Source organism: Ranitomeya variabilis, chromosome 5 (assembly GCF_051348905.1).
Source record: "Ranitomeya variabilis isolate aRanVar5 chromosome 5, aRanVar5.hap1, whole genome shotgun sequence".
Taxonomy (NCBI): domain Eukaryota; kingdom Metazoa; phylum Chordata; class Amphibia; order Anura; family Dendrobatidae; genus Ranitomeya; species Ranitomeya variabilis.
This window is the reverse complement of record NC_135236.1, coordinates 528,544,006-528,567,065: the sequence shown is the minus strand read 5'-3', so window position 1 is coordinate 528,567,065 and position 23,060 is coordinate 528,544,006. Positions and strand designations below refer to the sequence as shown.

At 41.7% G+C, this 23,060-nt stretch overlaps 2 protein-coding genes across 2 annotated transcripts in view; both read right to left on the bottom strand.

The window, feature by feature from the left end:
* JAKMIP2 (janus kinase and microtubule interacting protein 2) overlaps positions 1 to 8,342 on the bottom strand; it is a 200,929-nt gene extending 192,587 nt beyond the window's left edge. The window contains exon 1 of the mRNA XM_077265817.1: positions 8,068 to 8,342. The gene's annotated coding sequence lies outside the window, so the exon portion shown is untranslated. The remainder of the gene's footprint in view (positions 1 to 8,067) is intronic.
* Positions 8,343 to 16,279: 7,937 nt separating this feature from the next.
* SFXN1 (sideroflexin 1) overlaps positions 16,280 to 23,060 on the bottom strand; it is a 36,641-nt gene continuing 29,860 nt past the window's right edge. Inside the window, exon 11 of the mRNA XM_077265816.1 lies at positions 16,280 to 22,170. Within this exon, the coding sequence (XP_077121931.1) occupies positions 22,074 to 22,170 (97 nt within the window). The 3' untranslated portion in view covers positions 16,280 to 22,073. The remainder of the gene's footprint in view (positions 22,171 to 23,060) is intronic.

Genomic DNA, 23,060 nt, shown 5'->3' with positions numbered 1-23,060 from the left:
TAACAAAGAAGAATCTGTAATACATGTCCCTTTGTTATATGTTCATATGGTAACGATCTTACAGTGCTCGTGTGGCAGATATACTGATACAAATCTCATGGTCTGTGCACTGAATGCAGGGTCTAACTTATGTAATGTGACCCCAGGTGGTAGCCATGGCCGAGCTGCTACGCTGTAACACCCTGGCACTTTAAAGAAAAATTGTGTCCCAGTCCCAATGTGCTGTCATGTGCGGGGTGGATAACGCTCAATTGTATCCTGAAAACATTCACAGTCTCCAGGCATCCTTCTTCTTGAGCCGCCGCACGTAGATCAAGGGATATCCGATTCGTTTCAACAATCAAAAGTTTACTGGACAGTTCAAGTTCATCAGATTGCAAAATGCAGTATTGTACACTACACTTCCCGTTCCTTATTTCCTTAACACAGCACACCCTCAGCATCGCTATCCGTTCCTCCTGGACTATCCCCACATTCACTGGCTCGCTCAGCCCCGGGAATTTCCTGTCCAGTGTCACAGTACACCTGGGATCCCTTACTTTCCTTCTCGTGGTTCCACGTACATCGTACCCTGTACACCGGAGGATAAGACACTCTTCCTAGTACCTATACTAAGTTCTGAGCTTTGGACATTGCAGGAATGTCTGCAAGGGATTCTAGTAAGGCCTCCCACTGCCATGAATGCTGATGCTAACAGCCCACTGCATTTGAACTTGACCTTGGTTACTGTACTTCTTTAACTCAGTCACTATCATGAAGCAGTCCCTTTAAATTGGGACTGGTCCTACCCACTATGGGCCAATCCCAACCTTTAACATGTCTGTCCCTACAGTATGTAGATGGCAGAACTTCCCCAAATGTTATACACTAAATATATTACACCTATAATGCTTTCCCTATAGTTACTCACTCGTAACAGTATGTACTAAGCTTATTGCCTTTAGAACAGCAGGGGGTACATAAAGCCGCACCCAACAGATGATAGGGCAGTGAAATGAGTAAATGAAAAGCTCTGTTACAGTAAAAATACTGAAGAAAGGTTAACAAACTAAACACCCATAAAAAAGGTGTATCTGCTGTGGCTCGGCGGGGACAGAGAAGCTGACCACAAAGCACAGGCTCAAGGGTTTGAACCCAGATCCATTCTACAATGGGCCATTGGCATCACAAACTTTCAAAGTGACCATTGGGTGTATTTATCCATTCATCACCTAGTCGAACACGTATAATGCTATGTGCCCCTCTGAGATCCAGTTTAGAAAACCACTTGGCCCATGAAAGATGATTAAACAGATCAGGAATAAGAGTTAATAGTTATGGATTATGTACAGTTAATCTTATTAATTTATCTAAAATACAAGCAAGGATGCAAATCTCTATCTTTTTTCTTAACAAAGAAAAATCCCGACCAGTGAGGTAGAAGGCGTTATGTGACCCTTGGAGAGACTCTTTTGAATATATTCTTTCAAGACATCTCTTTCAGGAAGAGAGAGGATAATCAGACGAGTTTTATGCAATTTGGCCCATGCCATGGGATAATTTTTGATAGCACAATCACATGACCTATGCCAGGGAAGAACTTTACATTAACTTTAAAAAAAAAATCCTCAAAGTCCTGAATAAAAGCTGGAAGAACAGATCTCATAGATGTCAGGAATTTAGATAAACTGGAGAAAAACATTCCTCCAAGACTTATCATCGTGAGTCTCCCAACTGATAGTAGGATTGTGGAGCGCCCCCACTGCCGCAGGGCCGAGGGGTACCCGGTACCGGGCCTCTGTGTCTCGGTTCTGGGGTTGTCACGGTGGCTAGGCCCGGTCCGTGACCCTGCTGAGGGGCGTCCAGTGAAAGTTGAGGATGTGATGATATTGTGGTGCGGTGCAGGTCGCGGTGAATAACAAGGACACCAGGTTGCAGTCTCTTTAACTCTTTACTGAAGGTCTCAAGGTGTCCAATCCAGGGCACTGTTAACCGGGCTGTCTGAGACCGGCCGGTCCGAAGGCACATCAGGAGTCCCCTTAACAGGTGGGAATCAGCGTCTACCTTCTAGCGCCTGTGTGTTGTAGTCCTTCCCTGCTGAGCACCCCGGGATAGTCCTCACAACTGATTCTGTCTGTCTCTGATGCTCGTTCTCTCCGTCCCCCAGATGATATGGTTAGGACGCACGCGTATGACGGGGTAGGCCTGGAGTTCTTCCGGGACCCTAGAGTCGCCCCTCTCCCACAACTGCCTCCGTTGTCTGCTTAGCTGTTTTGGGTGAGACAGCCAACCTGTAATTGGCTATCCTGCCGTGGTTTGCAGTAATGCTTAGAGTCTCTTACTTGCTCGGCGTTCCGGCCACCGACTGTTTGCGCCTCAAAAGGATGTTGCCTCGATCTTACAGCACGACTCCTTCTGGTCCTATCGCCTCTTTGCTGTATTCCCGTTTTCTCGCCTTTTATCCTTTCTTAGGAATCTGTCAGGATCCCATCCCTGACAGGTCCTCTCTCTAGCTCTTCCCAGCTACTTCTCCCTGTCTTCCTGTCCAACCCCCAGTTTTACCACAGTGTGAGGAGTGGCCTACTAGATAGAACCACTCCCCCTGGTGGCCGGAGTGTGAAGTGTAGTGTGTGTGTTACCTGGTCAGGTGAACTCCTTTAGTGCAATCAGACGTAACATCACTCCCCTTAGTGGCAGAGCGACGTTACTGCAACGACCAGGAATCTGGGGCGCTGCAATTGTTTTTCACCAATCAGGGCATGCCCAACACAACTTTAGCTGGTAAGGAAGGAAACACTATGAATGGAATAGATTCTGTGTGTAACACTCCCACTCTCATGCACACATTGTCAACCTTAGAAGTAGCATGGCTTTGGTTAATGGGAGAATTATCAATTGTGGATACTTGAATAGCATGACCAAAAGTTGAAACTGTGTACCTACACTCGATAGCAAAGTCACTGTCAATGAGATCTAAGGTGGAACCTGAGTCAATAAATCCAGAGGTAACCATAACTCCAGATTTGGTAACCAAATACACTTGTAAAAACAACCAGTAGTATGCATAAGAGATAACTTCAAATTTTTACAACCATATTAATGATTTTTTTTCCCCTTTACTTTTAAGAAATTAATTATTGGATCTGAAACTCTGAATCATTACATGACCCATTTGATCACAGTATAGACAGAACTGAGCAGGTGTCCCCAGTTCAATTCCCACCTTGGACTTTATGCATGCCTCAATTTGTATTGGTTCTCCAGCCTCAATAGGATGAGAGGGAGAAGTAACTGAAACACCTTCAAATGTGTTCTTATCCCTAAGATGTCGGTCCAAACGCACTGCTAGTGACATGGGGGACAACGGTGAGGGACTATAAACCATCATATATCGTAACTAGCAAGAAAAACCCTAGCAGAATTGACTGTGTAGAGCTGGGTCATTCCAGGAGGTTTTCCCTGCCCAACATCTTAACTAAGAGCAGTAGTACTCCACTTTACGATTTCCCTGAACCAACTTGCAGATCATTGATTCAGCAACAACAACTTTAATGGAGTCGTCATAAATGAACTCCAGAGCAGAGAAAAAAGCGTCAACTGAGGACAACACTTGACAATCCTCAGGCAGAGAAAATGCCCAAGCCTAAGGATCTCCACAGATCAATGACAGAACAATAGCCATGCTTTGACTCTCTACTGTGCGGGAATGAAACACAGGTATGGTTACTGTGTAGGGCACCAGGATGGCACTGTGGCACATTTCTTCTTCAACTGGTGCAGTGTATAAGCAGAGGAAAAAGTGGGGAGTGTTACATTTTGCAGAGGCAAATTGTGGCTGGAAGAAGTCATGGTCGTCTGTCACTGATGAAGAAAAGTAAAAATGCATTACTTTCATTGTAGACGTCACTGGAGAGTCACTGGATTTATGTCTATACTTAAGCTATACACTACATACTATCTTCAGAGCTCCTGTGTATAATGTCGCCATTGAGTCCCTGTATTACCTGTACACTGACACTATAAACTACCTACAAAGCTCTTGGGTATAATGTCACTGGTGATCACTATATTACTTGTACACTTACACTATCTACAGAGCTCATGTGTGTCACTGTGACAACACAGCTTTTATTCTTAATTAGGCCAGACGTATTTTTCTTCTGTGGTCAAGAGGCATAGGCCATTGTTCATATGAGCCTGAACATTGACTCTTGAATTTATGTGTTTTTCTTCAGTGGGTCAAGAGTCAAAGACCATGGTTCATATAAGCCTAAACGTTGACTCTTGAATTGATTATTGTGTTGCTATATTTAGAGGACAGGGATGCTGAGTAATTGAACAATTGATGTTTGCTAATATGTTGATTACCCATTGTAGTAGGCCATGCAGTTTGCTGACCTGCAAACATTAGAGGAAAAACTATGCAAATTGATTGAATACTTGAACAATGAGAGTTGACCTCATCTCACCTTACCCCTGACCTGTGGATGATGGCCTGAAGGACAGTTGTGAACTATAAAAGGGTGATCTGCCTCTGTTACAAGAATTACTCTACAGAACAGCAGCCAAGACATCATGAAATCAACCGGAGGGATACAGATTTGAGACACTCTACAGGAAGTCAGCTTAAGGGACCATGGCCCCAGCTGGAGGAATACAGATCTGATCCATTGACCATCGCTTGCCCTATGGAGACGTTTGGAGAAGCCAGGTTGGGACCATCTGTCCCTTGGCCCTATGGAAATGTTTGGAGAAGCTAGGCTTGAACAGTCAAGTCACCTGGCCACATACCTCAATGGACTGTCAGCTTCTTAAGCTTGTTGTTACCTCCTCTCTGTGTGTGCCTGCCAAAAGCAGGGTGCCACTGGCAGTGGTAGTCGGCTCGGGAAGCTCCAAGTTGCAGTTGCTCTAGTAGAGAAGACCTTTTTTTCCAAGATGCTAGTGCACAATAACTTACATTCTGTCAGTTCATATAGCTTAGAGCCACATCACATGTTTATGAGTACTTGAGTCTCCTGCACCAACTTTTACTGCATGTATCTTTGATCATAAAAATTGGGTGCTCTTTCTTTCAGAGCAGATAGGCATGGGCCACTGTGACTAATATAAAGAAAGTGATGGTATATTGCTAGTATATGTCTGACTTACTCATAGGTGGGTGTTCAACTGCAAGGAAAAGGTGGTACTGCACATTCTCACGTTTTCCCTGAACGCTCCTAACCATGAATTACTACACAGTCCCATTCGCACAGGGCATTGCTTAGAGCATCAAGGAAACTGCCAAAGACCCTAAGTCCAATTGTTTGGGGAATTGGCTGAGGTTTGAGAGATCAGACCCCACATAATTAGAATGTTACAGCATTTTCTTGCAAAAGACTATAACATGCTTAGCTTCCTCTTTAAAATCCTGTTTTTGTAAAATTACACTGATAGATACCATTAGAGCAACAGGCTGGGGTATGGGGTATTCCAACTTGATGTATCCTTGAGCTGTGCACCACCAGTAAGGTACAGTATGTTATGCTATTCTAAGCCATGTTAAGTCATGGTATGTTGCGAATATGGATATTTGCTGTTTAAAGCCATTTTCTTGCCTACAATACACCATAAAATTATGTGATACACGTTGTGGGCATAAAAGCTGGCTGAATCAGAGGTTATGTGCACAGACACCGAACATTTCCCCCTGACGCTCCGAAGAAAGAGCATGTATGAATAAGCACCAATGAGCAGTTCAGTTAGTTGTGTCCAATTATCATCCACCCCTGGGGTTCTGGAGCAGGATGTGATTCAACTATAAAGGCAGGTTGGAAGACCACAGCAGACACAGAGGGGAGCTGCAGAGAAGCTCACCTTATACTATGGGATGCTTGTTAAGAAAGACTCAGACCCCATAGGGTTCCACATAGCCAGGAGCCTGTGATGCAGTAGAGGCCATCAACTTTTTAACAGAGGAGAAAGAAAGCTGTACTACTGTCCAGAGACAAGTAAAAAGAGCAAGACATTGGTATAGGCACATTGACGCAGAGCCAAGGCAATCCTATCCTAGATCATTAGTAGTGAGGAGGATGCGTTGGAGTCGACCTTTCAGAGGAGCAATGATGTGACATTTGACTGGATGGTTTTGGACCACCGCCTACACCATGGACCTGCTCTGACACTGAATCGAGATGGCCCTGGATTATGTAAGCAGTTGCACACTATTTCTAACCTACCAGTCTGTATTGTGGGCACCTGGTTTAAAAGACTGACCTGAGACAGTGACCCATCTAACTGCTAAGTTCTGAAACTCCCTTCTGTAAGTTATATTGTGGACTGTAATAGGAGACTATTGCTGGTTTTGTTGGGAATTGCCATGTATTGTGCCTCAATACTGATCTGTAGCCGCCAAACTCTGTCATCTATCTTATCCTTAACAAATACGGCTCGTTAGAGTAGCACACTGATCTGGCCAATTACTAGAATCTTGATTGGCTAATAATCTTCTGTTACTGGATTTTGAAAAGCTTTATCTACTATCTTACTAGGCAAACTACGGCGAGACCTGTGCCTTACTAGCCATCTTCATATAAGTATCCAGGCCGAAAAAGGACTTGCAGTTTAGTACAATATTTTTTTACCTGCTTTTGTATTTTTTGCAAAGGAAGGAAGTTAACCTGTAACCTCTTGTTGTTGTGTTTAACTATACACGATAATGATTTCCTGGATAAAATGATTTGTAGTCCTGAAGCTGTTATTCTGTATTTGGGATGCCTCAGGGACAGACATAGCCGAAATAAAGAACTCGTGGGAAGTCAAGCCTGTTCAGGTCAGTCATAAAATACAAGTGATCCAATACCAAAATGTATAGGAAAACCGTGCAAATTGAAAGATATGTAGTAACCACAAGCAAATTCCCTAGCAATAGGATTACAAGTATATCTGTGAACAATCCTTCATAGTGTAGACCTTCAGTCTATGGACAAAATGTAGAAATCCAGCATTTTTGTTTTTTTGTATTGCTATTAAGTGAACATGATAAAAAAATGAACATCCTGGCCAAGGATTTTGTATAATAAAGGTCACCATTTTAAGATTTATTCCCCTTGTGACTCAATAGGCCAAGAAGTAACCATCAAGGCCTGAAAAAACTGAACTCAACTCGATATATAGGAGGGCCGTATTTGCTGAGGCTTTGTGTGCTCTCCGCGACATTCACTGCACAGTGCCAAGCCAATATTATTAGCAAAAATCAATAGGCTACAGTAAAAAAACAGGCACGTGATACATAAACCTACAATCACAAACCATACGATGAATATTTTTACTAGTGCGGCAAATCTGGATCTACTGTGTCTATGCTGATTATCGGAATATAGCCTACATTAATACCGGGATGCCACCAAACACCTCTGATATAGCTAGGGGCACATGCCAATTGGGAAGAGGATTGCCCAAAATGCAAAAAGGAAATCTGATTGGAAGCTATCGGCGACACCATACAAGAATATCACGTCCTCTGATAATATGTAATTTGATGGCATCTCATGCATAAAATATCACGTGAAATGTCAGGATGTCAGATGATGGCCTACTAGGCTCTCGTCATAATAAATGACTGACATTGTAGCAAGCGATTCCATTGAACAACCTCAACAACTAACCGTACTATAGGATTTCTGTGCATTAAATGACCATATAGTCCAGCCTATACACCCATCTATGCAGTGACATTGGATCAGGTTTGTTGTATGGTCATGACAGCAGAGGAGAGGAGAGAAAATAGATAAAAATTGTGGCACATGCCAGAATTATGAATTCATTGCAACTCCCTTGGGATGTTGTGTCTTCCAGATGAAAATGAAGGTGAGGCCCAGCCCGATTACTACAATCGCTGCCATCATTACCCTTCAAGTGACCATTGCAGTGCTAAATAATATGACGGGGGTCATTCTTCTATGGAAATGCTCCGATTGCAGCAAGCTGTCATTTTAGCCTGGCATTCTTGATCAGTCATTCTTGTACATGGCACCTACGCCGATGCCCAGAGATGACAATGACAATGCAGCCAAAAGAAAACATGGAATGATGAGCTATATTAGGACTCACCATGTTGAGGTCTGGCAGAGAGGAAAGCTGAGCTGTCTCAGTCCTGAATCCATTTTGCTCCTGCGGCTGACAGGATAAGCCACACATCAGCAGCTGGGGCTGTGATGATGCTGAGGATGGCTGGATGGGTAGGCAAGCAGCCGCCCCTCCCTCCTTCTTCTAGGGAGGCAGACAGAGAATGAGCTCATGGAGCCTGGAACTGCAATCTCCCTCCCTCAGTTCCTATGGAAACTAGGCTGCCATCACAATGGAGGATTGCTGCTGTGTAGGCGCTCAGTCTCATTCACAGCTCAAGCTGCATGTTGTGATTGTGGCTCGGAGCTATCAAATAACCGCACATGCGATTGGTATATCGTCATTGGTCACAATCATCTAGGACGGAGAAAAATACCCAAAATGATGGTCCACAAAATAAAGAATTACTTGACCTTCAGGTGACTGCTATATAACGCACAGGTGACTATTCTAAGCTCTCAATGATATGTTATCAGCAGACAGAAGGATGGAAAATGATCAGATCAACCAAGGTGGCCTCAAATGGAAAATAGTGATCCATTTGGAATATATCAACGTAACCCAGCTTTCTGCAGACCCTGCATGGCATTTAAACCTACACTCTTATGCATGGTCCCTTTCTCGTCACGCTCTCCTACCGCATTTTCAGCGTAAATCTTTTGTATTTTATTTATAACCCAGAATGAACAGAGCTAGATGTCCTTTGCATTAGAAATAATATATTCTGACATTGCCAAGAGAGATCACTTTCAATTAATGATACAGGAAAGCTATATATCATGGTACCGTGTTAGCCAGTAGCTAGAAAAATATTTAGAATTGAGAGTCCTCAGTGGTTGATACCTTTTAATGGCTAACTGAAAAGATGGTAACAAATTGCAAGCTTTCCAGACTACACAGGTCTCTTCATCAGGCATAGACTAATGCAAATTCTGAAGAATCACATATTTATACACAACACAGCACACAGAACTGTCATTATGGGAGAGTGATAAGGGATAAACATTTGTGTCCATAAATATTGGAAAGTTCCTAGATTAGGAGTGAATGTTTTGTTGTCCTCTAATTGGGGTCTGGTTCTGCTATGATGACCCCCCCCCACATGGTGTGAAGTGCAAATTCCTTAATTGATGTAAAAAGACATAAATCCATGCAACACATTCATTCCTGCACTAAGTGTGTCAAAGGTTGTCATAAATTTACAATAAGAGAAAAATGAATGGATCTACCTGTGGCCAAACATTTTTGTATGCCTGATCATAGCACCATGGACCTGAAATTACTTGTATTGAAAGGTAACTTCAAATCTCAGAGAGACAAGAGAATCTGGGAGTATAAACTTATGACAACCTTTGACACACTTAGTGTGTCACACTGCCTCTAATAGCCTTGGGTGGAGCTGAGCTCCACTCAATCCTGTTAACTAGTTAAAATATACAAGGCAAGCTCTGTAGATTACCAATCTTTCAAAATATAAAATTAACATGATTTTTTTGAGCTTTATTGCATTATCCACTGCGCTTAACCCTTTAACAATACATGTTGGGAGTTGGTGTAAGGAACAGGTTCAGGGATAAACTTGCCCCATTTCTGAGCAGATTATGGCTGTATTATTCAGCAGTCATCTTTCTCTAAGGCTATGTGCACACGTATAATGTGCGGATTTGATAACTCTGCAGGGCAAAAACGCTGCGTTTTTGCTGCAGATTTATCGCGTTTTTTCTGCGGATTTCACTGTGGTTTTACAACTGCGGTTTTCTATAGGAGCAGCTGTAAAACCGCTGCGGAATCCGCAGAAAGAAGTGACATGCTGCGGAATGTAAACCGCTGCGTTTCCGCGCAGTTTTTTCCACAGCATGTGCACAGCGTTTTTTGTTTCCCATAGGTTTACATTGTCATGTAACCTCATGGGAAACTGCTGCGGACCCGCAGCTCCGGAAGCGCTGCAGATCTGCAGCGTTTTCCGCATCGTGTGCACATACCCTAACAGGTTAACAGCATCGGGTGGAGCTGAGGCTGTTAAATGACGATGTCAAGGTTTGTAAAAGAGCAATCAAAATATAATATCAGCTCAGGGTGCAAAAACAAGCCCCAACATAGCTCCATCAACTGAAAAATTAAACATTACAGGTCTTGGAAATGACAACACCAGCAAATTGTATTTATTTTATTTTTGTTACAAGTTTCCCAAATTTTTGTATTACTGAAAATTTTAAAAAATTACAATCAAACTGAAATGGAGAATCATCTTGTGAGTCATTTTTTCTGGACAATGAAAGTCGTAAAAACAAAACCCCCCAAAACAATTGTAGAATTGCATTTTTTGCATCTTAAATTTTTCCTACCCTTTTTCAATAGGACACATGGTAAAATTGATGGTGTTATTCAAACGTACAATTTAATAAGCCCTCATACGACAATGATGGTGGGATAATAAAAAAAGTTACGTCAATGAAGGAGAGGAAAAAACAAATGCACAAAAATGAGAAATTTCCCCGGACCTTAAAAGGTTATAGGGGATCTGTCAATAGATAATTAAGTCAATGGGAGGAGAAAATAGGAACAGAGACCCTAATTCACTTACTGGTCGTGATGTAATTTTAATAAAATCAGTGTCTCAAAAGCTGCAGATTTGCTACATGAGCTCTGTCTAGTGTTGCCCACGCTATTGACAGTGTTCTGTCTGCACTGTTCAGAAGCAGAAAGCTGCCCATTAATAATGGAGTACAGGGATAGTCCGTATTCATGACGGGATGGTGTTAGCCAGAGTTGATGACTGAAAGGACAAGGAGACCTGTAGCAGATAGAACAGTATTCAAAACTGCAGCAAGAAGCCCAATAATTGATACATCGCTAGAATCAGGAGTTGTGTCCCTACTTTATTCTATTCCCGGGTAGGACAGCAAACGCTTGGTGATTAATCTAAATCTTTAACCTTGATTGCTAATCTAGCTGTTTTCTATTGTGATATGGTGAATAATAAGGGGGAGTCACCCTTAGGCTATTTTCCTGAGCAATACTGGACTTTTTCTGCAGGAAATCCGCATGCTTTTTTTGCGCTTTCTTTTGCGGATTTTTCCGCATTTTTTTTCCGGAGCTTCCCTATGCAATAAATAGAGGCAAAAACTCAAAAAATCCGCAAAGTTAATGAACATGCTGCGTTTTTTACCGCAATGCGTTTTTTTTCACGGAAAAAAACGCAGCATGTGCACAAAAATTGCAGAATGCATTAAAAATAATGGGATGCTTATGTATGCGTTTCTTCCGCGGAAAACGGCCAAAAAAAGCGGAAAAAAAAATGTGAAAAATCCTGAACGTGTGCACATAGCCTTATACACTTTCTAAATGCCTAAGGCTATGTTCACACTAGGAGTTTCTTCAAAAAATTTTTTGTCAGAAAGCAGGTTTTGCTTGGTCTTTTATGCATTTTTTCCTGTGTTTTTGCATGCTGATAAAATTTAGTACAAAAAAAATCTCATTCTATGTGTTCAGGTTTTGGCACAAAAAACGCTGCAAAACCTTATACTTGGGTTTTTTGGTGCGGATTTTCAGCATTTTTCACCCCCATTACTTTCAATGGCAGGAAGATAAGACTCTGCCTACATTCCTGCCCCGGAGCACAGGCATCAGATTAACTGAAAACTTCTAACATTGATTGCACAAGAACCACAAGACAGATTTTTTCACATGCTTCATTCATAGAAACAAAACAGTCTCAATATGCTAAGCATACATCCATTGTCACTTTCCTGTGCCCTGTAGGGAGCTCTTGGAGGCGATCAGTCTGATTACAGTCTGATCAGTCTTGATTACATGTGGGGATTCCCTAGCAACCAGACAACCCCCACATGTACTTATGCTGGCTAACAGATGTAAATCATTCAGCTGCGCCGCTGAAAACTAATTTTCCGAGCACTTACAAATACTCGGAGGACACCAGAGCGTGCTCGGGAAATCTCGAGTAACGAGCATACTCGCTCATCACTACTGATCACACCAAATTTTGATTTAATTTAGATCTCTCTTTTGTTCATTCATTTTGCATTTTGTTAATTGATAAAAGTAGATTATGAACACGTCTATTTCTAAAGCATCCTTACTTTGCAGCATTTCTCCACACCCGCCTAAAACCTTTGCACATTACGGTGTATAAAGAAACAAAGAAACAATGGCTCCTACGAAGTACAGGAAAGCAGTGTGTATAGTACACAACATGCTAAAGGTGCAAATAAATCGATCCAAGACAGCTTTTGTGTAGAATATACACTATGTGTGGTTCCCCCGACTATTCGACAGCAGCATTATAGGTCATGACTCCAGTGTCCATCTAAAAAATATATATATATATATATATATATATATATATATATATATATATATATATATATATATATATATAGTGTTCCTATGGCCAACAAAGGCAGATTTTCTTTTAGTTTCCTAAATCTCCCTTTATCTGTAATTTGGTGCATACAAGCAGCCTACATAAGCCTTCCTTCCCATCTGTTAGTTTTTGAGCAGTTCCTGACCTCTTGGGTGGCAGCAGCAACTTAAAACAACAACAGTTGCCTCCCGTGGTAAAGACATTTGGATTTCTAGTGGCAAATGCAGCCTTCTGTGAAGCTTTCCGCTTGCCCATTTTTACTATTTCCAGGAGTCCATCACTTCAACTTCAAGAACTTACTGGTCACTTGCTGCAAAATGTATCTCACCTTTTAACAATAGGTGTCATTGTCCCAAGATGTCAGTATTGTTCCCATAATTGTCAGCAAATTTAGGCCGCATTCAGTATTTGGTCAGTATTTTACCTCAGTATGTGTAAGCCAAAACCAGGAGTGGGTGAGAAATACAGAAGTGGTGATTAGTGATGAGCGAGTGTACTCGTTGCTCGGGCGACCTCTGAGTATTTGTTAGTGTTCGGAGATTTAGTTTTCATCACGGCAGCTGAATGATTTACAGCTACTAGCCAGGCTGAGTACATGTGGGGGTTGCCTGGTTGCTAGGGAATCCCCACATGTAATTAAGCTGGCTAATAGCTGTAAATCATTCAGCTGCGGCGATGAAAACTAAATCTCCGAGCAGTCATAAATACTCAGAGACAACCCGAGTGTGCTCGGGAAAACCCGAGCAACGAGTACACTCGCTCATCACTAGTGGTGATGTGTTTCTATTATACTTTTCTTCTGACTTTTCCACTCCTGGTTTTGGCTTACACATACTGAGGTAAAGTACTGACCAATTACTGAATGTGTGAACGTGGCCTTAATGTTCTGGCTGATCCATATATGCTTTTCTGTTAGGAATACTTAATTTGCTTTAATTGATACATCGCCATCTAGTGGAGACATTTGATATTTCAGTAATCATCACAAATTGAAGAAGCGCTACAGTAAGCGCTGTTGTGGGTGATGAAGACACTCTCATAATTCTCCCCTGCTCTACTGGCAATCAGCGCGAGCAGAGGAGAATGATGAGTTATATTGAAGTTCGAACTATGATAGCAGGTGGGGGCTTTTGGGACAATTACTCCCATCATCCGACATCTGCTGCTGCTAATAAGAGTGACAGCAGAAGCGGATGATCGGGGTATTCCTCAGCCGCCGCCTGCGAGCTGGGCAAAGCACCACAATTGGTGCATCTAATAGATGCGCCTTTTCTGGGCAGCTGCAGGCTGCTGTTTTTAGGCTGGGGGCCTATATCAATGGCCCCTGACCAGCCTGAGAATACCAGCCCCCAGCTGTGAGCTTTAGATAACCAACCTTGCTGAAGCTGACAGCTGAGGGTTGCAGCCCCCAGCTGTGAGTTTTGCCTGGTTGGTTCAAGAATATAGGGGGGAACCCACGTCGGGTTTTTCATTCATTTAGTTAGATCGCAGGTGGCGGCTGTGGAATCCCCCCATCATCTGCTCCTGCTGTCACTGTTATTAGCGGCAGCAAGTGTCGGATGATGGGAATAAGAGTCCCAAAAGCCCCCACCTGCTGTCATCCTTCGGACTTTAATATAAAACTCTCATCATTTTCCTCTGCTCACGCCGATCGCCGGGAGAATGAGAGCCTTCTTCAGCACCCGCCGCCGGGGAACAGAGCTTACTGTAGCGCTTCTTCCCCTGCAGCCGTCTGTGTGGTACTGATGCGACACACGGTTGCCACAAGTATTACACACATGAACACGGATATCTCCGGTACTGTTTTTTCTGATACTGGAAATACCAGGACGTGTGAAACCGGCCTAACAGAGTGGAGAAGAGAGCAGTCAGAACTAAGAACACTAAAGGATTTTATTTTGCACAAAACTCCACTGCACAAACCTTCTGCTGCAACATTTTAGATGGGACATTTCACTATATTTTTTAAAAGGGAACCTGTCTCTTGAGTAACGGTGCCCAAACAACAGGCAGCATGAATCAGAGCCTGACGGCACAACTGACGTCAGGTATATGATTCTCTGACACACTTCAGAGAAAATATAGTCAGAAGATCCGGAGCCAAAACTATAGATGAGACTAATCTGGTGGCGCCTGCCCCAAACAGCTTCTGCCAGCAGCACTCCATGTAATAGGAGAGGTCTCTTGCCAGGGGTGACTCTAGACTACTATTGTCTATGGCTGCGGTCCCCAGACAGATCTTCTAACTATATTTTTTCTGAAACAAAGGAAGAGAGCAGCCATATTTTGGTAACTCAATTTATACACTACCATATATTGACCAACCAATCTGATAAGACAGTGGAAAACATGGATGTTTTACACTGTTCTTGGATCATATGTTTAAAAGCCAAAAATCTCCAAATGGGCCATGTTTCATTCCCAAATCCTCATACAATAGACTACTGGCATTACAAGTGAATGGATTGTCTTATTTAATGCGGTGACAAAAATCATTATAGAATAATGAACATGATGCAAAATTAAAGGGGTTGTCAGGCCTTGGGGTACAAGTCTACAATCACTCTATACAACTGCAGATTTGTGAATCTTCGGCGCATGACCACAAGTATATGAGTTGCATACATGTGGTCAGGTGTCAGATAGACATGCGCGACCTCACTCAATGGAAGAGTACTGAGCAAAGTTGGACACGTCTAGTCTGAATATGGCCGGAAATTGCATATTTGCGGTCACATGAACGCCTGCTGCCAGCACATCCTCACAGCGCTAAGTGTGCACTCTGGGAGGATCCACAAATCTGCAGTCACAAAGAATGACTGCAGACTTGTACATTAAAGCTGGATAACGCCTAAAATCCTTGGCATGTTCATTATTCCTTTGGATTCTGAATGGAAAACGTAAACGTTAGCTCCACTGAATGAGATCAGGGCTAATCCACTTGCACAGCTGTTGTCCAAAACAATGCAAATATCAAAGTTTAGGCTATGTGAACATAACATTAGGTTTATAAACATCATAAAGTGTGATCCGCTGCTCTTCATAATTCCCCTTTTTACCAGAGATCAGCCAAAAAAAAAAAAAAAAAAAAGCACCTCTTGCTCTTGCAGAGGTGGTCATGTATTATACTTCAATCACAAATTCATTTTTTAAGCCAAATAATAGAGTTGACTCAAAAGAAAAACTAAGGCCCCAATTCATGAAAGTAATTACACCTTTGAAAAGCTTAAAAGTTTTTGCACACCGAGTAGTGTTAAAGGTTTTGGCATTTTTGCCAGCTTCGCTCAGCTATGTCAAAATAGGCGAAGCTGGAGCCAAGTGGTGGCGTGACCCTACATCTCGTCTAATTCAAGACGGGTTGTGTCGTTCGTTACGCCAGAAATCTTACTACTGGAGTAAGATTAAATAGAAAAGGGATATACGGCACTCCTGGCGAGTGACTCTGGTGCCTAGGTAGGGTTCCAACCCGTAATCTAGTAGTAGCAATAAACCTGACACTCAGGATAGTTTGAACATATAACAGATTTATTGGCAATCCACAATTTAACGTTTCGGTCACTTTAGACCTTCATCAGAACAGAATGCTGTGCGAGAACCGTCAGAGAAGAGCTTGTCTTGATGAATCGGGAGTCAAAGTGTCATTTCCGCTTTGCCATTCATTTTCCCTGCAGCCAAACGTATTAAGTTTAGAAATCAATCCTCCACGTTCTAGTAATCCAGTATCGAGTATCCACAAGCCAGAGCAATATTTTCCATCCATGAGTATGAACAGCCGTACCTTTATATAGTATTCAAATAAAAAGCAAACAAATATTGGATTTGTCCAGCCTTGGTTTATTTTATTTTCACTAGTTAAACTGAGAATTAAGAACATTTAAGATTTTCCTAACATTTTCTCACCACTAATACGGAACATAAAATGCAGTTGTTCACGGTCTAACATTATTTAGATAACACGGCAGACAAAGTCACTTTTTCTTATCCCAGTTTTCGATCTTATTGCACATAACTTGGAGATTTCTCCCTCTAGAATTTCTTACAATTACATGAGTTACGTTTCCAGTTTGTTCTTTCATGATACTACAAAAAATGAATACAATTGATAAAAACATTAAAAGACTGAAGCTTTGGGTATGACGGTCTCAAAGTTCTTTGGTTCAAAGTAAATAAATACATGATTTGTACAGAAAAAAAAAAAAGATGTTGGCAAGAGTTTAAAAGAAGTCTTATGGGAATATTAAAATACACCTTCAAAAAACAAAATCACACATAAAAGCGGATGTATCTATATATCAGTTTTAAACAGATGTTCAGGGGAGTAAGTAGGCCTGTTAATAAATGTGGTACATTGCTGCCTGTTTATTCGCCAGAATTTCTAGGAATACAACTTCCCAATAATTTAGCCCTAACTTGAATGGGAATGCAATACCAGCCACGGCCTGTGGACAAGAGTGGTGCTCTTTTTAATCTCAAATAACTCTACAACATATTTTGAGAACATTTCTACCTGAAAACTAAAATGTGGTTTTGAACAGCAAAGGGTTGGGTCCAATGGCGTATTTTTGATGCTGTGGATTTTTTTAAGTGGCATTTCTGCAGCAGTTATCCAATTTAGTTACATTATCATTGCTTAAAGGGAATCTGTCACCAGGTTTTTGCTATGCAATCTGAGAGCAGCATAATGTAGGGGCAGAGAACCCGATTCAAGGGATGATTTACTAACTGGGCTGTGTTTTGCTGTTTCAAAACAATCAGTGTTTTATCAACAGCAGATCATCACTACAGGACTAAGTACCTCGCGCCCCCTAGTCCAACCACGCCCCCAAAACGGATTCTAATCTCTGTCACTATACAATATACACAGGAAGCTGCCAATTTGTGGTGTTGGTGGATTATACACAGCTCAACATCTCAGTTCTGCTAGCTTTACTGCAGAAAAAAGGGTATTCTATCACAACTGTTGCTCCCAGCAAACTAAGTGATACATTGCTCAATTTAGGGTCTCGGTCCTTAACTCATGCTGCTGTCGGATTACATAGCACAAGCCTGACAACAGATTCCTTTTAACCCGAACCACCAGATTGTGTTGCATATTTTTGTTTTTCTAAGTAAACTGCTTTCTAAAGTTTTGATATATTACAGGTGCTGTATAGATTAGCTGATCGGTGGAGGTCCATGTCCTGGGACTGCCATTGCTTGGTCACAACACCGTTCTGATGTGGACACACAAGGGGGGAAGGTACAACAGTAACTCTAAGGGTCTATACACCACTGTATGAGTTAATGTACAGACCTATAGACTTACTAATAAACTTGTGGAGCGCTCTGTGTGTCCTACGCACTCATGCAGAAGTGTCAAACTTCAGATCAGTGTTGTGACCGATCGATGGTGGTCCGGTTGCCAAGACCAACACTATGCAGCACTTGAAATATCCAAAAACTTTTACAAAATGACAGCTACACTTTCAAAGTAATTTGAGCTTTACCAACACATTTGTATCAAGAGAGAATAAAGTGAGAAAAGTATGAAGAATAGTCCACGATGCAATGTGTGACATAAACCAGTCAACCCCTGGGCATCAGGTTCTCCATGGACCAAGCCCCAAATGTCTAGCTGTAGATGCTGTAACAGACCTCTATAACCACATTCTGAAGATTCTGTGGGTGTTCGAAGGGTAAAAAGAGTAATGATCTGGCCTAGAGCGAGGTCTCCTGATGAGGCCTCACTGGCTGCACAATGTGGACACTTTGGTTTCCCAGGCGGATAGCCCAAGCAGCTGTTGGACTATTAGTGGGGCTCTTTAGATCTTGGACAAATGTATTATTGCATTATCTGCTTAAACCCTGAGTTAAAATTTACCTAGTGAAATGCAGTGGAAAATGCAGATGATGTAACGGGGGAAAATGCTATTTGTTGTCCATCATATCCATCGATAAAAATATTTCTGTAAATTGTAGTATCGTAAGGCTTTTTAAATCTTTCCAACCCTTTTTATACTATATGATGGAGTAACTAACAAAAAGAGTTTTCAGTTTGGCACGGTTCAGAGAGTCAAAAAAACAAAACAAAAAAACCTTTCAGCCATGGCACAATCTTCAGATCTGTTAAGAGTTTGCTTTACACCAATGGCACATGACGTGTTCTTCACACAAAGCTTCGTGAAATGACTCAAGACACTTCATCTTATATTTGTCTAGACCAGTCAGACTGACTTATCTATTTATTACGCTATTCTGTTTATAGCACGACTCACAGAACGCAATATCACAACAACAACAAGGTTTTACGATGGCAGATTTTCTTAGAGCTACTTCCATTCCTCGGTCATTCCAATAGTTCACAACCTTCACCTAGGAAATTAAATCATTCAAAATACATGTTCGGCCCCCCCCACCTTTACCCCTAACTCTTGTTCATCACCACTAAGCACCAAAAATATTGAAGAGAATTACAAGATGCATATTGCTGGGGGACGCTACCGGCAAGCAAATCAACCATCTTCCTCACATCTTGGACTCCATTGCCAAAAATATTTGGCTACATGGCAAGAGAAAAATCACATTATTCCCAAGTAGAGACCCCTGTGAACAGAATATACATTAAAACAAATTTATCGTAACTCAATATTTTTCATATAATCCCTGTATGGCACTGGAAGTCTGAAGAACAGAGACTATCAGAGCTATTGTTAGATGTTGATGGGATCTGTTAAGTCAATGATAAACCTTAAAGGGAACCGGTCATGTGAAAAACCTCTATTAACCGGTCTGGAGACCTGCAGCCGGACAGTACATGGCGGGCCATACTTGGGACAACGAAGGGCGGATGTGGGAAACTGGCCTAATACAAATTGTGCAGTAGAATCTTTTAAGTTCTCCCAGTTAAATTGTGATTAACATACATAATCCAAACGCTATGTAAAACTATATATCAAAATAGTTTCTTAATAAGTAGTGCCCCCGTGTGTTTTGAAAAGCAATATTGGCTGGTGGATAAGGGGCATTTTCGTTCCCGAAAGAGCTTACTCTACTAACTAAAACCATCCCTGTATTCGCCATTGAAATATTTTATTGAAATGGTGCAGCAATAATTATAATATCAAAAACATATAAAAAGCAAAAAATATCTTCCAAGATTTTATAAACAGTGCAGACGATCCTGCAAAAACTGCTGTGATGATTAATGAAAATAGTCGGGAGCAGTACGATGTCTCTTGAGCAGTACGTGTAACAGCACAGGAGGATTAAAGAAAAGGCAGCCTATCGGGAGTTGGATCGTAGGCACCGAAGGGACACGTAGCTCTCAACAGGCAGAGATGCTCTGCTCCATAACCTTATGGGGTAATGACTGCCTATACATTAGATCGCTATGTGCCTGACCGCTGTCTGTATGAGATAGCTGCCGCCATACTCTTCTAGCAGCACCTTGTTCCTGGAGAAGAAAAGGATGAACTGTTGGAAACAGGCTGGACCCTTCTCGTTCCTGACACCAGGTTTCAGAGGTCAATCAGGAGGCCTCATACTCTGTTGGTCAATTCTCGGTTTGGCTGGATTTAATGTAATTCTAATGTGTAGGAGGGCCTTAGGTGTCAAAATGTGTACCACTTTAAACAAGTTCACTCAAGAATTACCAGGATTAAGAAAAATGCACAAACCCATGAAGGTGTTGTTCGGGACTAAGAAATTGATGACCTACACAAATATCAGATCGGTGGGGCTTAGACACCTGGCATTCCCACTGCTCAATAGATGCTGAGAGCTGTAGCACTGTATGGACCTGGAACATCACAGTTCTGCCTACTATGCAGTCGCTGTTCTTGGATTGTATGCAATATGGGGCTGCAGGACCTGACAACAGTCACTATAGAGCACAGAGCTTGGAGTTCTGGCTCCAAACACTATCCATCTCCAGGTACCGCCAATATCACTTGAGCGGTGGGGGTCCAAAGTGTCAAATCGCCACCAGGCTGATCTTGATGCCCAATCCCAAAAAGATACATCATCAATACTTACTGCACTTCTACAACTCTGATGATTTATCAGAACCCTATTTCAAGCATAGAAGGAATATAATGGTCAACTAATGGGCAAGAACAGGCATGGCAGACAATAGGGTTGGGAGAGGAGCACCAAAAGGCCTTTTTAGATCAGAGTGGGTACTCATCTTCAGTATTAAGGAGTGTTATGCTCCTCTGAACAGACAAAATTAAGATCCAGTATGTGATCACCATAAATTAAACTATTTGGCACAGGAAGTCGGAGCCTAAATATAAGTATGAATACCCTGCTTACGGCCATAGGGGTGATTAGCATAGAAATTAAAAACATCTTGTGCTTTCTATGCTAAAAAGAGGCAATGGAATTGCCATTGTACTTAAACAATATATTATATAATATATATATATTGGAATGTTGTCAACCTTTGAAATGTGTGCACTTAGTGGTTTCTGTTTAAGTAATGGTCACAAGGAAGTGACCTTTGGCAGTCAGGATGATGATTCCCAGTTGGGGTATGTGTAGTAAACCATAATTAATAGGCAAATACAGAAAAGTTACATTGAGTTGTTGGCAGGCAAGTCATAAAGTCAAGGCTCGCAATAAGAAAAAGTTTACACTGATGTAAACTGATGTATGGATATGTGCAACAGTTTATGGGTCCCGCTAAATGGGGCCTTTCTTGCTGACAGTAAAAACTAAAGCACAAAATTTACGATTAAGCGGCTGTCCTGCGTCATTCCGGTCTATGAGCTGTGTCTGGTATAGCCTCGTTAAAGGGGTAGTCCACTAGTAGTGCATCTCCTCGTCATTCTGAATGTTTGCTCCCGTTAAAATAAAATCACCTATGATCACCTCCCGTGCTGGCGCCATTCCAGAGGTGTCTGTATTCGTGTTCCTGAGGCTCAGGTGAGGATTTTACGTCACGTGTCCCCGGCACCCAATCAGCGCTGGCATCACTGTCCCACCACCATGCGAAAAAGTAATCAAGAGGAAGTGAGAGCTTCATTACTAATATGTTCAACGGCGAGGACAGTGACGCCAGAGCTGATTGGGCACAGGTCTCACGCTGGAACGGCACCGGCACGGGAGGGGAGTATAGGTGTTTTTATTTGAATGGGGGGCAAACATTCAAAGTGAGAAGGGGTGTCCTAGTAGTGGACAATCTCTTTAAAGCGAATGCAACAGTGAGGCAATACTATATAGCTCATGGACATACGTGACACAATTTCATAAAGAAAAATTAATAGAAGTCCTAGATGACCTTTCTAAAATCTGTCCAAAATAAAAAATGTATATTTGTTGTATACATACTACGTTTTTTTCCCTTTTCTTACTCACTACTTGCTTCCATTTGTTTCAATGCCCACATTATCTCCGGATAATATTTATGAGGACAACTACATAATAAGGCTAATTGAGATGCACAACCCTGTTGAACTGTAAAAATAAAATCAAAATGATTTCTATTGTATGGTGAAATAATACTTAAAAATAAAACCTGCAAGTTTGAAAACCTATAAAAAATACTTTGTGTTCATCTTTAAAACGGGTTTAAGACTTGCTTCCTTTCTCCTAGGAGTTCGGCATACACGAGAGAGTGTGCTCAGGATTATAAGCCTTTATTAAAGTACACCCTCTCCAGGCCCGGGCTGTTCTCTTTAATTTGTGCTTGCAGTCCAGGCTCCAGTCGGGACACAGACATTGAGCTATATAAAAAAGGAAGAAAATAATTTATTAACAAGGGAAGTGTAATCTTTGAGATGCAGTGGGACACAAAGACAATGACAACTAAGTAATCTCAGTAGTGGAAAAGTTGAGTAAAGGGGGCAGCTATCTTAGTTGTACGGACATGATTATGATTGCACTTCTATTAAAAAATAACATATTTTACTCAGGTCCTAAAGCAGAATAGAACTAATGTATTTTATTGCAACGAACTATAAACTGAAAAAAAGGGGCAATTAGTGTAAAATTGTACATCTTTGACACATTGGTCTCCCTCTTTTCTAACATTGGTAAGTGCACTAATTAACATGGATAATAGCAATAATTAACATATTCGACTTCGGAATTAATATTGGAAAGTGTACCATCATCCTTACCCAAACATATGCGAGCTCACATCTTTCCCGGCAGATGATGACTGTGTTATTCACCCATCATGTGCCTCTAGAAGTTGTGGGTGGAGTGGAGCTCCGTTTGCAGCTGTCAACCTTTTAAACACGGCTGTCAATATCTCACAGTGACATTTACAGCGCGCGGCACAGGGCTAGTCATTCTATGTGTGATTGCGAGACACTGATGGGCTGCCATGATGGCCAGGGGTCTGCTGAAGACCTTGGTTTCTACCAAGACTGAACCTGTGAAAGCCAGCCTACAGCGGACATTCAAAGGAGACCGTGTTTTGCGCTATACATAGCAGCATTGTAGTAGTGCTGTATATAGAAGAAGCGATAAGTCCTATAAGGGGACTAACAAATACATAAAAAAAAAAAAGTTTTTAAAAATACAAAAAAAAAATCCATAAAATGTTCAAATCACCCCGCTTTGCCCCCATTAAAAATATAGAAATAAAAATACACATATTTGGTATTGC